Consider the following 15,853-nt stretch of genomic DNA (forward strand, 5'->3'; position numbering starts at 1 on the left):
TGATCTAGACACTTTGTGCCTTGGATTTCTGGAAGAGTGGTCAGGAAACTTGAGGTGAGGTCCTGTATAAGAGTCATGAAGATGGAAGAGGGAGGAATCCCCAGGAAAGGGGATGGAGGTAACAGTAATAGCTTAGAACATTTATTTAACATTTAAAATATGTCATGCCCTGTGTTACATGCATGAACTCAGTTTCTGAAAACCACCCTGAGGTAGATTCCTTTATTCCATCTTACTGAAGAGGAAACTCGGCCTCACAGAGGGTAGACAGTGTCCCTAAAACTGCCCCACTGAAAAGTGGTAGTGCTTGAATAGTTCTAGGCTAGGTCTGTGTGCTGTTAAGCATTCTGCTACACTACTTTGGTCGGTGCAGAGAGGCCTGGAAGTCTGTTTCTGGAAGGCAGAGGAGAGACGGGAGCCACTTTGGCTAGAGATTGACATTTGGATTTATACCACAGCTCCTATCAGGCTATTGCTATGGAATGCTGTGAATCCACAGGTCCAAGTCTCAAAGAGTTTTGGGGCTGTGGGCAAACTGCTGCCAATGCAGATAATGAATATCCATCACCCCCAAAAGATGTTTGGGCCCCTTAATAAATCCCTCCTTCCCTAGGCGCCCCTCCTTGTTCATCCCCAGGTAACCTCTGATAGTCTTCCTATCGCTATGAATTAGTTTGCATTTTCCAGAATTTTAAAATGGAATCATACAGTATGTACTTTGGGGAGGGAGAGTGTCTGCTCTTTAGCTCAGCATACTTTGAGATTCAGCCATGTTACTGCAAATACCAATGGTTCATTTCTTTTTATTGATGAGTAGTATTCCACTGTATGGATATAGTGCAGTTTGTTTATCTTATCTATTGATGTATAGTTCTGTTCTTTTTAGTTTTTGGCATTTACAAGTAAAACTATCATAAATATTGGCGTAAAAGTCTTTGTATGGATATATGCTTTGATTTCTGTTGGGTAAATACCTAGGTGTGGAATGGCTAGGTCTTATGGTAAATGTAACTTTTTAGGAGTTTTCCAAAGTGATTGTACCATTTTACATAATCACCAGGTTATAAGAGTTCAGATTGGTCCATGTCCTTGCCAGTACTTGGTGTGGTCAGTCTTTAATTTGATTTAGACTTTAAAAATTTTAGTGATCTTTCCTTGTGGCTTTCATTGGTATTCCCCTAGTGACTCCTTGAGCAGCGTCTTTTTCCGTGCCTAATTGTATCCATATTATCTTCTTTGGTGGTGTCTGTTTAGTTCTTTTGCCCATGTTTTAATTGGGTTGTGGTTTTCCTATTATTGAATTCATAATATATTCTAGATATACCTCCTTTATCAGATATGTGATGTGCATTTTTTTCTCCCAGTCTGTGGCTTATGTCTTCATTCTCTTTACAGTGTCTTTCGAAGAGCAGGAGTTATTTATTTTGATGAAGTTTAAATGATCATGTTTTCTTTTACAGATGTGCTTACCTAAGAATCCTTTGCCTAACACAAGATCACAAAGATTTTCTCCTGTATTTTCTTCTAAAAGTGTTACTAGTTTTAGGTTCTGTGTTTCAGTCTGATCCTTCCTGTGTTAACTTTTATGGGGAGAAATACAGATCAAAGGTTTTGTTTTGTTTTGCACGTGGCTATGTAATTATTCCAGCACCGTTTGTTGAAAAACTACTTTCTCCACTGAATTGCCTTTGCATCTTTTTTGAAAATCAGTGACCATATAGGTGTGGGTCTATTTCTGGAGTCTTTTCTTTTCCATTGATTTATTTGTCTATCTTTACTGTTTTCCCAGTACCTCACTATGCTGGATACAGTAGCTTTAAAATCAGGTAGTATAAGTCCTCCAATTTTGTTCTTTTCAAAAGTTATTTTGGCTGTTCTAGGCCCTTGGCATTTCAAGGTGAATTTTAGAGTCAGTTTTTCAATTTCAACCAAAAAGTCAGCTGGTATTTGGATTGGGATTGCCTTGGTCATAGAGCCAACTGAGGACATGACATCTGGACAATATAGAATCTTCCAGTCCATGAATGTGGTATAGCTCTTCTTCTTTTTTTTTTTTTTTTTTGCGGTACACGGGCCTCTCACTGTTGTAGCCTCTCTGGTTGCGGAGCACAGGCTCCGGACGCGGCTCACGGACCCAGCTGCTCCGCGGCATGTGGGATCTTCGCGGACTGGGGCACGAACCCGTGTCCCCTGCATCGGCAGGCGGACTCTCAACCACTGCGCCACCAGGGAAGCCCTCCATTTTTTTTAGGTCTTCAGTTTTCCTTAGCAGCGCTTTGTAGTTTTCAGTGTACGCACATGTATTAGATTTATCCTTAAGTATTTCATATTTTTGATGCTTTTGTAAATGGTAATTTAAGATTTCCTATTTCTGATGCTAATAAATAGAAATCTGCATATTTGTATGTTGATCTTGTATCCTGCAACTTGGTACCATCAACTGGTTTCTTGAAGATTACATAGGATTTTCTTCAAAGATGATTATTCATCCAGTCTGGATGCCTTTTGTTTACTTTTGTCTTATTTATTGCACTGGCTAAAACTCCAGTACAATTGGAATTGAAGTGGTATAGTGGACATCATTGCCTCGTTCCTGATCTTTGGGGAAAGATATTCAGTGTTTCATCATTAAGTGTGATGTTAGCAGTAGGTTTTTTCCTATTTGTCCTCTATCAGGTTGAGAAAATTCTCTTCTGTTTCTAGTTTGCAGAAAGATTTGTATCAGGAATGGTTACTGTATTTTTTTAAACGCCTTTTCTGCATATATCGAGATATATGTTTTTTCCATGTTCAGTTTGTTGATAATGGTGATAAACTGAACTTAGTCGCAGTGTATTGTTTGTACATTGTTGGATTTGATTTGCTAAAATTTTGTTGATGGTTTTTGAATTTCTGTTAATGGGATATTGGTTTGTAGTTTTGTCTTGTAATGTCTTTGACTGGTTTTGGAATCAGAGTAATGCAGGCCTCAGAGTGAGTTGAAGTATTCCCTTCAATTTTCTGAAAGAGTGTGTATAGAATTGGCATTTTTCTTCCTTAAGTATTTGGTAGAATTCATCTGTGCTTGCCCTTTTCTGTATAGGATGGTTTTAAATTATGAACTTAATTACTTTACCATATTAGAAATATTTTTATTTTTTCTTGAGTGATAGTTTTCTACTTGCAGTTCAGTTAGTTTTTGTTTTGTGAATGTTGAAACCCTGTTATTAGATGCATAAATGTTTAGGGCTATTGTATCCTCTAAATGAGTTCACTTTTTTCATTAAGAAATGGCCCTCTTTTTCCCTGAAGTATTCTGTGTTCTAAAATCTCCTTTGTCAGGTTATTAATGTAGCTTTTCCAGCTTTATTTTGACTAATGTTAGCATGGTGTGTCTTTTTCCATACTTCTTGTACTTTTGTCCTATTTATATCTTTATATTCAAAGTGAGTTTTTTATAGGCAGCATATAATTGGGTCTTGCTGTTTAATCCAACTATCTTGTCTTTTAATTGTGTTAAGGTCGTTTACATTTCATGTGATTATTGATAATGGTTGGGTTTTAATCTGTTTTGCTATTTGTTTTCTGTTTCTCCCAGCTATTCTTTATTCCTTTGTTCCTCTTCTACCTTCTTTTGGATTGAATATTTGTGATACCATTTTATCTCTTTTATAGTCTTGTTAGCTCTAACTCTTTGTCATGTCCTTTTGGAGGTTGCTTTGGGCTCGCAGATGATGTCTTCAGTATATTACACTCTACCTTCAAATGATAATATACTGCTTTACATATACTACAAGAACGTTACAAGAGGATATTTGCATTTTTTCTTTGCTTTGTGCTTTTTGTTTTATACTTTATATGTGTTAGAAATCCCCAAACACATTTTCATTATTTTTCCTTTAAATAGTTATTTTTTAAAGAAGTTTTAATAAGAAAACGACTTTTTATATTTATCCATGTGACCGTTTCTGGTACTCTTCATTCCTTCGTGTTGATCCAGATTTTCAGCCAATATCATCTTTTCTTCTACACGAAAGACTTCCTTTAATATTTCTTGTATACCAGGTCTGCTGATGATAAATTCTTTCAGCTTTTGTATACCTACAAAAGTCTTTATTTTGCATTTTGTTTTGAAAGAGATTTTTGCTAAGTGTAGAGTTGTAGATTGTCAGATTTTTTTCCCCAGGTCTTCAGATAAAGATGTCATTGCACTATTTTATAGCATTTGTTGTTTCTGATGAAAAGTGCTATTTTTCTTCTCTGAAGTTTTATGAGTTTGTTTTTGCTTTCTTTCTTTTTTTTTTTTGTTATAGTTCTTGCTTATAGTACCTCGTTCCTAAGAGATGCTCATTTTCCTCTGAAAATTATCTGTGAGAGTTCTTTGAGGTCTGTGATAAAAGTTTCTTTATACAGAGATCACTTATTTGCTTCTGCTTGGGGCATTTTAATTTTGGAACCACTTTAAATTCTCAGCTTGAAGTGGTTTGTTTTGTTTGTTTGTTTTTGTCCACACAGATGGTGTGAATACTTGGGCTCCATATACATTCAAAGGCTAGTTTGAAAATGTTCAAGCATAGACAAAAGTTTTAAAATTTTCTCGAAAACTACGAAAATTTTCTTTTACTCCCTCCTTCCCCACCAGAGAAAGGTTTTGGGAAAGTATTATACAGATTTCCATTCCTTACCCTTCAATTTTGTGTTCCTGTACAACAGCAACACACACACACACACACACACACGCACGCACGCACAAAACTTGCCCATCTCTTTAGGGTTTCATTGTTTGGACATTTGTCTGTAGTTTACTGGTGACCTCAGCCCGCAATGCCAGTCTGTCAGACTTTTCCTCAGACTCCTAATTACAGGTGCCCTCTGGTTGCAGTGCTGTAGGGGTACCATACCTGTGTAGGGTAGAAGGAGCTTTGGATTGGTCAGGGTGGCACTTGGCTATTTCAGGGTCCCTTATTCGGTGTACAGGATAGAATCAGGCAAAAGTATGTACATCTGTTGATTCACACTGTTTTTGTTTGTTTTTTGTTTTGCTTCTAAGGAAGTGGGAAAACTCTTGCCTTTGCCATTCCAGTGATTCATGCAGTGCTGCAGTGGCAGGTGAGGAAGAAGCCTATCCCAGCTCTAAGTAACACAGGAGCACCGCCTGGGGAGACCAGTAATGAGGCTGGAGTTGAGATGGGATCACCAGGCAGGGCTGGAACTGAGTCTGGAGCTCTGCCTGTTGAGATTGGAATTGAGGGTGAAGCACTGCCCAGTGAGGCTGGAGCGAAGGCTAGAGCACCACCCGGCCAGGCAAGAGCCAAGATTGGAGCCACAGTCTCAAACCAGGTGCTGCCCTCCTGTGATGATGATGATGCCGGTGAAGGACCTTCTTCCCTGATCAGGGAGACGCCCATTCCCAAACAGGATGAAAACAAGGAGGAGAAGCTTGATGAAGAGCAGACTAGAAAGTTAAAACAAGAATTGGGTGGCAGAATTGCACATCCAAGGCGTCCTCTGCTTGGACTGGTTCTGACTCCCACTCGAGAGCTAGCCGTTCAAGTCAAACAACACATTGATGCTGTGGCCAAGTTTACAAGTGAGGTTTAATTCCGTTTAATAAATGTTGCCTGAAAGGATTCCAGTAGCTGGGGTGGCAGAGGTGAATCAGCTGTGCCCGCCCTCTAGAGGGAACCTTTCTCTTCTGCCAGAGAATTAAGCCCGACAGAAAACTGTTTGAGTGACACATTCTTTATTCTCCCAAGGATAACACATAGCGAATGCTATTCTAGCTGCGTAGCAAATTAGTTAACTTATTGGATACAGTAGATACTTGGGGCAGCGTTTGGCAAACCACTGTTTGGGTTTTTTTTTTTTAAAATAAAGTGCTGCCACACCCACTTACTTACATACGTCTATGGTCACTTTTGCATCACCAGTGCAGAGTGGAATAGAGGTAGTAATTGTACAGAGACCATTTAGCCCACAGAGCCAGAAATGTTTACTGTTGGAAAAGTTTGCTGACTCTTGCCTTCGGGCATTAGAACTTAACTTTTTCAGGGAATTCTTTGGGAAAGGCTGCAGAGTCGGGGTTTCAATTTTATAGTAAAAGGAGCAGTTACTTGTCAAGCTCTGACTGTATCTTACAAGGCACTTTACTAAGCACTTTGCTTGCCTGACCCTTTGTGTTCCTTCCATACTGGCTACCTTGCAAAGTCCTCCACTAGAGAGGAGAAGAGAACACTAACCATCAGAGGAGATTCAGTTTAATTTTAATTGAGGGGCATGGGCAGGAACTCCTAGGGGAGGTGTGTCACAGCTACAAGTTACATCTTTCCCAGCACTGTGGTGCACCACTGCTCATTTTTTCCAGAGCTTTGGATGTCACCATGCCTGGGTTCAAATCCAGCCCTACTGGTGTGGTTGGAGGGGAAAGAGTAGAAAAAAATGAGGTTGGGGAAATAGTCAGGGCCTAGATCATAGAAGACCTGGTAAGCCCTCTAGCAATGGCATCAACAGGGCAGGCGAGCTCTTAGCACTCCCCTGGAGAGGGGAGCTGTGCTGGTGACTCGCAGCCTTTACTAATCTGGGGGCACCTGTGTCAGCGTTGGAAGAAATAAGCAATCAGTCTGAATAACAGTGTCCCTTATGTTTTGTGTACCACAGGCATTAAAACTGCTATTTTGGTTGGTGGAATGTCCACACAGAAACAGCAGAGGATGCTGAACCGTCAGCCTGAGATTGTGATTGCCACTCCAGGCCGGCTGTGGGAGCTAGTTAAAGAAAAGCACCCTCATTTGAGCAACCTTCGGCAGCTCAGGTGAGAAACAGTGCCTCCCCTTTCCCGCAGCCCCCGTTCTGAAGTGGACCTGAGGTGACATGGCACAGTGTGCAATGCCTTCTCCCTGTTACAAAGTGCCCTGGTGTGGCCCTAGCCAGACTTGGGCCTTTAGAAAGCTGGGCATGTGTGAGGGGGGTTAGCTGAGGGCCCTGGGGGCGGTGGGGCGGTAGAGTATATGCCGTGGGGGACTCCTCTTACCTGCTGCTGACCAGGTGATGTGGGTCTGTCTGGATCTGTAGGTGCCTGGTGGTCGATGAGGCTGACCGCATGGTTGAGAAAGGCCACTTTGCTGAGCTCTCCCAGCTGCTAGAGATGCTCAGTGATGCCCAGTACAACCCGAAGAGACAGACGCTTGTTTTCTCGGCCACGCTGACCCTGGTACATCAAGCTCCTGCTCGAGTCCTTCACAAGAAGCACGCCAAGAAAATCGACAGGTCTGCCAAACTTGACCTCCTCATGCAGAAGATTGGCATGCGGGGCAAGCCCAAGGTCATCGACCTTACAAGAAAGGAGGCCACGGCAGAGACACTGACAGAGACCAAGATCCACTGTGAGACTGATGAGAAAGACTTATATCTGTACTACTTCCTGATGCAGTATCCAGGCCGCACCTTAGTGTTTGCCAACAGTATCTCCTGCATCAAACGCCTCTCTGGGCTCCTCAAAGTCCTGGATGTCATGCCGCTGACCCTACATGCCTGCATGCACCAGAAGCAGAGGCTCAGAAACCTGGAGCAGTTTGCCCGTCTGGAGGAGTAAGTCAGGCCTGTCCACAGATTAGCCATTGGGTCTATGTCGCCAGGATGGTGGGAAGCTACCTTCTCTCATGGGAGCCTTATTGTAGAAGGTAGCCTTTTTTTTTTTTTTTGCACAGCGTGAGGCAGGCTCACTCTAATCTAGTACATTTGGTTGCTGGTAATACCCAACAGAAACTTCTTTAATAATGAGTAATGGTGACAATAATACCTATTATTATTGAACACTTAACAATAGATTAAGTATTGTGCTTGCATTTTAGATACATTATTACATTCATTCACTTCTAACATCCTCGAGAAGAATAGAATCATGGTTAAGAGCACAGACTGGAAGCGGACTGCTTGAGATCACATCCTGGCTGTGTCACTTCTAGCTGGTCAGATTACTTCTTCGTGTTTCAGTTTTCTCATAATCAGTATAATAATAAAAGTTATGGCAGAGGGTTGCTCTGAGGAGTAAGTGAATTTATGCATTTGAAGTGTTCAGAACAGTGCTTGGCACATGGTATGAGCTTGCTAAATGTTAGCTTTAATACTTAACCACTTGTCATTATTCTTATTTTATAGATTAAAAAAAGTAAGGTCTAGAAAAGCACATAAGCTTGCCCAAGGTTTCTCAGCTTGGAAGTGGTAGAGCTGGGCCTCAGACCAGCCTGTCAGACTGTGGAGCTCATGCTGTCATGTCCATCTGCTTTTGGGCCAGACTGATGGTCAGGCAGGCAGCACGGTGCAGACTGTCAAAATGAGGGCCTGGGAAGCTGGACATTAAACTGGTTTCTGCCCACATTGTTTTGTCAGGTTACCGGTTACAGATTAGTTTCAAGAACAAGTGGTTCACTTCCCTCTCAATGTTAGTAAGTAGAGTTAGTGGTTCATTGGATCAGGAGTTGGCAAACTATAGCCCATGGGCCAGATCTGGCTTGTTACCTGTTTTTATTGGTAAAGTTTTATCAGAACACAGCGAGGCCTATTTATGTATCGTCTATAGCTGTTCTTGTGCTATAATGGCAGAGTTGAGTAGTTTCAACAGACATCACCCGTGAAGCCAAAAATAGTTTACTCTCTGGCCCTTTACAGAAGAAATTTGCTCACCTTGACTTAGAATGGTGGTTTAATATTTTACAAACTTTAGTTTGCATCATATTCCGCAGGCCTATCTCAGAGATGCAGGAAGTGGGGACCCTGAAGGGCCTAAAATCTTTAGTTTTTAAGACATACCTCAGGTGCTTTTGACTCCCCTCAAACTACACATACATTAAGAAACATCACCCAGTACATATTATTAAATGCTTGCGGTGAACCTGGCACTGTTCTAGGGGCTGGTAATAGAATAGTGAGTAGTGCAAAGTCCCTGCTCTCGTGGAGTTTACATCCCAGGGGACAGAGGTAATAAACTGAAAAGTAAGTATACAGTTTGTCAAGTGGTGCTAAGTGCTAAGAAGTAAAGTTGTATAGGGAGTTGTGCAGACTGTGGGTGTGTGGTCTGGGAGGCTTTTCTCATAAGGTGAGATTTGAGCAGAGAGTGGAAGAAAGTAAGGAAATGTGAATATCTGAGGAAGACCTTTATGGCCTAAGGTGCACTAAGTGCACAGGCTGGGAGGTAAGAGCAGGTTTGGCATGTTTAAGGAAGAGCGAGGAGAGCAAGGACGCCTGTGTGACTGGAGGGAATTAAGTGGGAGGGTGATAGGAGATGAGGTCACCGACCTAGAGTATGGCCCCATTTAATGCACTTGAGGTAGTCTTTATTATTGCAGAGTGTGGCTTGTCGATTGCGGCCAGTGAAACCCAGGTTTGGATCCTGGCTCCGCTACTGAATAGCCATATATATACCTTGGGAAGTTAATCTCTGAGCCTCAGCTTCTTTGTCTGTCTAAGGGAGATGTGTAATAGTATCGTCTCGTAGAGTGTCCGTAAGCAGTCGTGTTTAGAGTACTCAGTTGGTGGTAAGAATTTGACTAATGACAGCCGTTAGTCGTTATTAATGAGCTTTCTCTCTCCGCCACAGTTGTGTTCTCCTGGCGACAGATGTGGCAGCTCGGGGCCTGGATATTCCTAAAGTCCAGCATGTCATCCATTACCAGGTAGGGACATTAGGGAATTTGTAGGCATCTCCCAACATTGAGTGGGGAATTTTTAAAGCAAGGGTTGAGGGAGGGAGGAGGAATTGTTGGTCCCAAGGCCTCATGCAACAGAGAATACCACGAGCGTCTGGTGACCAACTGGCTGCTGCCACTTTTAGAACACTGTGGTGAGAGTTATCCTCCAAAACCTCTCGACACTGTCTGATGTCAAATATCAGATAGCCCCTTTCTTTTTGACTTGGGCAGGCTACTTAATATGGGCAGGTTAGAGTCTTAGTTTCTTCCATGAAATGGACATAATAAGTTCAGCATGTAAAATGATTACCCTGCTTGTAGAGAATAGAAGAGTGTGGTAACTAAGTCCTGCCTGGGCTTAAATCCCAGCTGTGCAACCTTGAGCAAGTTACTTAGTCTCTTTGTGCCTCAGTTTCTTCATTTGTTAAACGGCGGTTATTACAATATCGACTCCTCAAGTTCTTATTAAGGTGAAGTTATGCGTGAGGAGTTTCGAAAGCCAGGTGGCACTTCCTGAACGTTAGACGCTGTTGATACTGACATGAGGATCAGCGCGTGTGCCTGGTAAAGGTTAGCCTAGAGCAGCCGTCAGGCGTGCGGGCTGCAGAGCCGCGCTTCCAGCGCTCGAGTGCTTCTCGGCTGCTGCCTAGCGGGTTAGCTCTCGGCACGTTACTCCGTATCTCTGCTTTCAATGTCATCGTTTGTAAATTGGGAGTAATAATGCTACCTGCGCCATAGGGTTATCACAATTAAATGAGCTAACAAAATACCGTTCTAGCCCCTAAGAAGTATCACATCCACCAGAGGACGTGAGGTGACCTTGCCCAGAATTTAAGGCAGAAGATATTAGAAAGCTGCAGAATAAAATCGGAGAGAGAGATAACTGCTAGTTTGGGAGGTTAGGAGGTTGGAAAGTGCTTTCTAAAAGATGCTTGGCATTTACGGATGGAGAGGATTTGGGCATGTAGAGGTAGAGAAGGAAGGAGAAGGAGAAAACGTGGAAGGGGGCAGCTGACAGGGAGTGAGAAGAAGAGGATGTTATGTGTGTATGTATGTTAGAAGAGGAAAGTGAAGAAGGCATCACTTCCCACACCATTACGAACCACTGATAATCGTGCTTGGAGCACTGCATTGGAAAAGATACTGAGCCTTGTCGGGGCTCAGTGGAGGAGACTGCTCTTGGTTAGTGGTGTGTGCCGTGGGTGTGGGAAGGGAGGGGTTGTCGGCTGCCGTGCCACATTATCTGTGGATAATGTATCCAGATTTTATTGGAGTAGAGGCAGTAGAGCCCAGGCGTTAGCATGGTCTTTGGAGCTGGACTGCTTCATTTCGAATCCTGGCTCCACCATTTAGTTGGGTAACTTAGGGGAAATTGCTTAACATCTGTGTGTTTCAGTTTCCCGGTCTATAACATGGATAATCCTGAAAGCATCTATTTCACGTTACTGTTGTTGAGGGATAAATGGGGTAGTAATACATGCAGAGTGCTTAGAATTGCCTGGCACATTGTAATTATTTAATAAATGTTGCTTATGATTACCATCATCAACCATCCATGCAGAGTTAATGAAGAACCATTAGAGTTTCTTTAGGTAGAGGGGTTATGATGGTCAGAGCTTTGACTCAGGAAGATGACACTGGCAGCTTTGGGTTGGGTCAGGGGGGCAGTGGCAGGACTGGAGACCAAATAAGAAGTGACTGCCATTGTCCAGTTGAATGGTCATGACGACCTGAACCAGGGCAGGGGGCACGGGAGGGCAGAGCCTGCACAGTGAATGGGCTAAACCTGGGACAGTTTGGATGTGAGACTTAGGGACAAGGGCTGGATCTGCCCACAGTGCTGGAGAGGTTTCTAGCTGCCTGGCTGAGAGGGGGGAGGGTCCAGCCTTGGGTTGTTGGCCTTGAGGGGAAGAGCAGTGCTTGGTGACAGCCACGATGACCTCCCAGTTCCTCCTTTGGCAGGTCCCTCGTACCTCGGAGATTTATGTCCACCGAAGCGGTCGAACTGCTCGTGCCACCAGTGAAGGCCTCAGCCTGATGCTGGTTGGGCCTGAGGACGTGATCAACTTTAAGAAGATCTACAGAACCCTTAAGAAAGATGAGGACATCCCGCTGTTCCCTGTGCAGACAAAGTACATGGATGCAGTCAAGGTAAAAAGAAAAGTTCGAAGCCTAGTGCTAATGAGGGGAGGGATTCGGCTGCTCCCTCACTTTGCTGTGAGATTCTTGCAGTACCACCCTTGGAAACTAGTTAGTAGTTCTGCCAATAGCTAAGCAGGGAGATTTGTAAAAAAAAAAAGAAATGGGTGGGGGGCACTGTGTCTGGCAGAAGGGGGGATAGGGCGAGTGGCCAGAGTGGGAGGAGTTTTCTTCATGAACCCTTCCTTCCCTCCGCCCCTGAAACCTCCACCACCACCACCACCACCCCCCCGCCCCCATGGACAAGGGCAGTGAGCATGGCTGTCTGGACATGCCTTTGGATGGAGGGTTATAGGGAAGTGAGGTCAGTGTGTCGTGCTGAGGCAGAAACTAAAGTTTTGTCAATCCCTGAAGCAGATGCCTGTAATTCCTACCTTCGGGGGTTTATTTTTAACTCAATAAACATTCCCTGAGTGGGTGCTGCTTATTATGGGCTGCAGCGTGTCAGGCACCAAAACAGGGTGGCTTCTCTTCCATAGAAATCCACTGGCTCGTGAGGCAGGTTGAGTCTGGCTGAAGTTCAGGTACAAATGGAGCACTGTGGACTGGTGGGTATATGGTAACATTGGTAGGAGATTTAGTTTCCTCCAAGCCTCCTGCAGGCAGAGATGTGAAGGGGTGAAGAAGGGATGGACTTCCAGGAATTGGGGGAGCAAAAAGCAAGGAATGGTTCAAGCTCTGCTGGCTCCTCTGGCTCGAAAGGACTGTTAGCTGTGCAGGGAAATAGGGCGGGAGGTGAGATGGAGCGGTGGGGAAAGCAGAGGGGATTAGGAGCCACCCTGGCTTCCCGTGGCTCTTTTCCCTATATCACAAGATCCTTCCCATTTTCCTGCTGTATCCTGTCGCTGCGGTCTGAACCCAGAACCCAGGAGAAGGAGAACGGAAATGTTTTTGGCAGAGGACAGTGTGGAAGAGGGGATGGAAGTTCTGTGACAGTTCTGTGTTGTCCCTGTGAGTGAGAGCGGGGCCCTAACTGAGGGCTCTCGGGGTGTCTCCAGGTCTCAGCTCAGCTATGGAAGCCAGCTGCGGTGTCTGCGGAAACAGTTCCCTTTGGCACGTGTAGCTCGGGAGTCTGACGGAGGTGGGCTGCCAAGAAGAGGGGCTGTTCGAGCAGGTTTGGAAAGACAGCTCTTGTGGTTCGTGTGAACACGCTCACAAGGAGCAGTTGCCCTCTGTGCTTTCATCAGGAACCAAAGCAGATGCATTGTGATGGGAGCTGAGGTGCATCTCACTGAACACTGATCTCAAGAGCTTGTTTAAAAACACAACTTAAATGAGACTTTTCTTCCCAGAACCCTGAATCCTCTGTCAGATGAATACTTTCTGTTCCTTTCCTCTAGGAACGAATCCGTTTAGCTCGACAGATTGAAAAAGCTGAGTATCGCAACTTCCAGGCTTGTCTGCACAATTCTTGGATTGAGCAGGCGGCGGCTGCCCTTGAGATTGAGCTGGAAGAAGAAATGTATAAGGGTAAGGGGCGAGACGGACTTGAGGAAGGGCTCATTCAGCTTGTGTCTTCCGTTTCTCCCTTCAGCTGCTGTCTGTTGGAGCCTCCCCGCCACCATGGGTCCTATCAAAATCGGCAGGGCGCCTTTTCCTTCTTCGTGACAGGCCCTAATCTCAGATGGGCCTAAAGCCCTCAGCCTCGGTCTGCTTCTGTCATTGTTTGTCCGGAGCCTATAGCTCCACCCCTCGTGTGGAGAGGCAGTGGAGTACAGTGATGTCAGGGCAGGCTCTGTGGCCAGGCTGCATGTGATTGACTGCTGCCTCATCCCTCACTAGCTGTGTGACCGGGTCAAGTTATTTAACCTCTCTGTCGTACCTAGGCTGTCCTCATTTATAAAACGCAGGTCATAAAGTACCTACCTACCTCATGGGGTTGCAAAGATGGCTTGAGTTAATGAGTATAAAGTGCTTATAACCGTGCCTGGCAAATAGAAAGTGTTGGGTACATTTTAAGTTATTTATTGTCACCTGTCTTCCAAGCTGACAAAGCACTTCTGTCATCATCTCATTTGATCTTCTCCAGCCTCATGATGTAAACAGAGCAGGAATTGTTATTACATTTGGGAACTAGAGGCTCACAGAAGCGATTTGTGCAGGGAAGCAGCTCCAGCACCGGGTGTTGACTGAGCCCCTGCTCCGAACCTAGGCCAGAGACTAAGGATTCAGGGATGAATCTGTGTGGTCCTTGCTCTGGGAAAGCTCCTGACTCTAAGAAGTGGTAGAACCACATCTAGAACTAACACCAGAATTAGGTCCAGTGCCCTTTCCACCCCACAAGTGGGCAGCTCAGCTGAGGTGTTGGCATCTCGGTGCCAAAGCCAACAAATTCAGAGGCAGGCTTAACTGCTCTCTGCTCAGCATGGAAGCCAGGAACCAAATCACTAGGCTCGATGACAGTCAGTGGTCCTCCTGGTAGCTCAGGCTTGGGGCTAGGGCTGTGATGTGAGGCCCTGGCTTCCCTTCCTGAGGCCAGGCTGGCGTGGAGCCCTCTGGCCATGTCCGCCTCTGCAGGTGCAGTTACAGCGCTGGCGGGGAGATGCAGGGGAGCTGGGCTGCATAGGTGGCTTTCACTGTCTCCTGAGGGGTTTGTAGCCGTCCAGTCACCAAATTCCAGGCAACCAGTGGGTGGGTCATAGGAAGAAAAGTGATCTTCAGGTCAGGAGACTGGGGGAGTAATCTCAATTTGGCGGCTAGCTCTGTGACCTTCGGCAAGTGACCTGGATTTCCTCAACTGTAAAATAAAGGTAATTCCTGTCTTAGAGGGGTTTTTGGAGGAGTAAAGGACAGAGTGGCCCTGAGTGGTTCTCCTAAACTGTGTTGGAAGTTAGCCAACACTAGTTTCTGCAGAGAGCTTTCCTCCCCAAGAGTCCCAGAACATTTCTTACCACAAGTGTTATCCATCAGGGGACACAGAATGCTCCTACAGGTCATAGTAAACATGATCTATTTTGAATTGTGTTTCAAGGAGGAAAAGTTGACCAGCAAGAAGAGCGTCGGCGACAAAAGCAGACGAAAGTCCTGAAGAAGGAGCTGCGCCATTTACTCTCCCAACCGTTGTTTAAGGATGACCTGAAAACCAGGTATCCCACTCAGTCTGGCAAGCTGCCCGAGCTCGTGTCCGCCCCAAGAAACGGCGAGTCCGCGCTGAGCTGCCTCTCCAAACAGAAGAAGAAGAAGAAGAAGCAGCCGAAAGAGCAGCAGCAGGAACAGCCACGGCCAAGCACAAGTGCAGGCTAACTGCCCCCCAGGTCAGGGTCTGCTGGTGACCGCACGTTGTGTCTGTGTCCTCTGGTTGTACGGAAAACCTTCGCACCTTTGACTTCACGCCACTGTCAGCCCCAGTTACAAAAATCTCTCTCTTGCACACACCACCTCCGGTAGCAGGAGAGACCTCATGCAGATCTGTGTTGTTTCACAGTACGAATTCTATGTATAGCATCTTATATATTTCTGCGTTCCAGTGTTTACAGGCTCCTTGTATGGTTAACTAGATTTCCTCAATTAAAAACAGTGGTCAGAACCAGCGCATTTTCTTGAGTTTTTAGCCAGGATATGGGGACACAGTCATAGTCCTCTGGCTGCAGGATGCATGCGGGGTGTGTCTCACTCCGCTGCACGGTGTGGATAGAGCGAGAGGCTGGTGAGCTTCGCAGATCACTGTAAAGTCATTTCTGCCTGGGTCCGCAACGTGTGTTCCCGTTTTTCTCCACAGAAGAATCCTAACAGCTCCTTAGCTCTACCTCACAGCTGCTGTCTTGTCTTAGCCTCGCTGGGAGGTGGGCAGGGAAGAGATTGCCGGCTTCCAAGAGAACACAGCTTCCGTGACATCACAGAGCCACGTGTGGGGAAGCCAGGAGCAGTCTGCTGAGTCTGGCTGTGAGGCACCTGGGATCTGGCCCTGGCCAGTCTCTCCAGCCTCGTCTCTCTGCTTCCTTCCTCTGTGTGACAGAACCGGTTGCTGCCCACGGTCTCACGCCCCCATT

General features: G+C 45.2%; 1 protein-coding gene across 4 annotated transcripts in view; it reads left to right on the forward strand.

Annotated features, from left to right (window-relative positions):
* Nucleotides 1-15,390, forward strand: part of DDX24 (DEAD-box helicase 24) — a 19,639-nt gene extending 4,249 nt beyond the window's left edge. For 3 of the 4 annotated variants that reach the window (XM_067726806.1, XM_067726825.1, XM_067726835.1), the window contains 7 exons: nt 5,030-5,569; nt 6,637-6,790; nt 7,051-7,566; nt 9,575-9,650; nt 11,628-11,816; nt 13,205-13,334; nt 14,836-15,390. In XM_067726806.1, coding sequence (XP_067582907.1) covers nt 5,030-5,569; nt 6,637-6,790; nt 7,051-7,566; nt 9,575-9,650; nt 11,628-11,816; nt 13,205-13,334; nt 14,836-15,107 — 1,877 coding nt within the window. In that variant the 3' untranslated portion in view covers nt 15,108-15,390. The remainder of the gene's footprint in view (nt 1-5,029; nt 5,570-6,636; nt 6,791-7,050; nt 7,567-9,574; nt 9,651-11,627; nt 11,817-13,204; nt 13,335-14,835) is intronic. The other variant, XM_067726815.1, reaches the window with a different exon arrangement.
* Nucleotides 15,391-15,853: the final 463 nt, after the last annotated feature.

The sequence above is a fragment of the Pseudorca crassidens genome, chromosome 1 (genome assembly GCF_039906515.1).
Source record: "Pseudorca crassidens isolate mPseCra1 chromosome 1, mPseCra1.hap1, whole genome shotgun sequence".
Lineage (NCBI taxonomy): Eukaryota > Metazoa > Chordata > Mammalia > Artiodactyla > Delphinidae > Pseudorca > Pseudorca crassidens.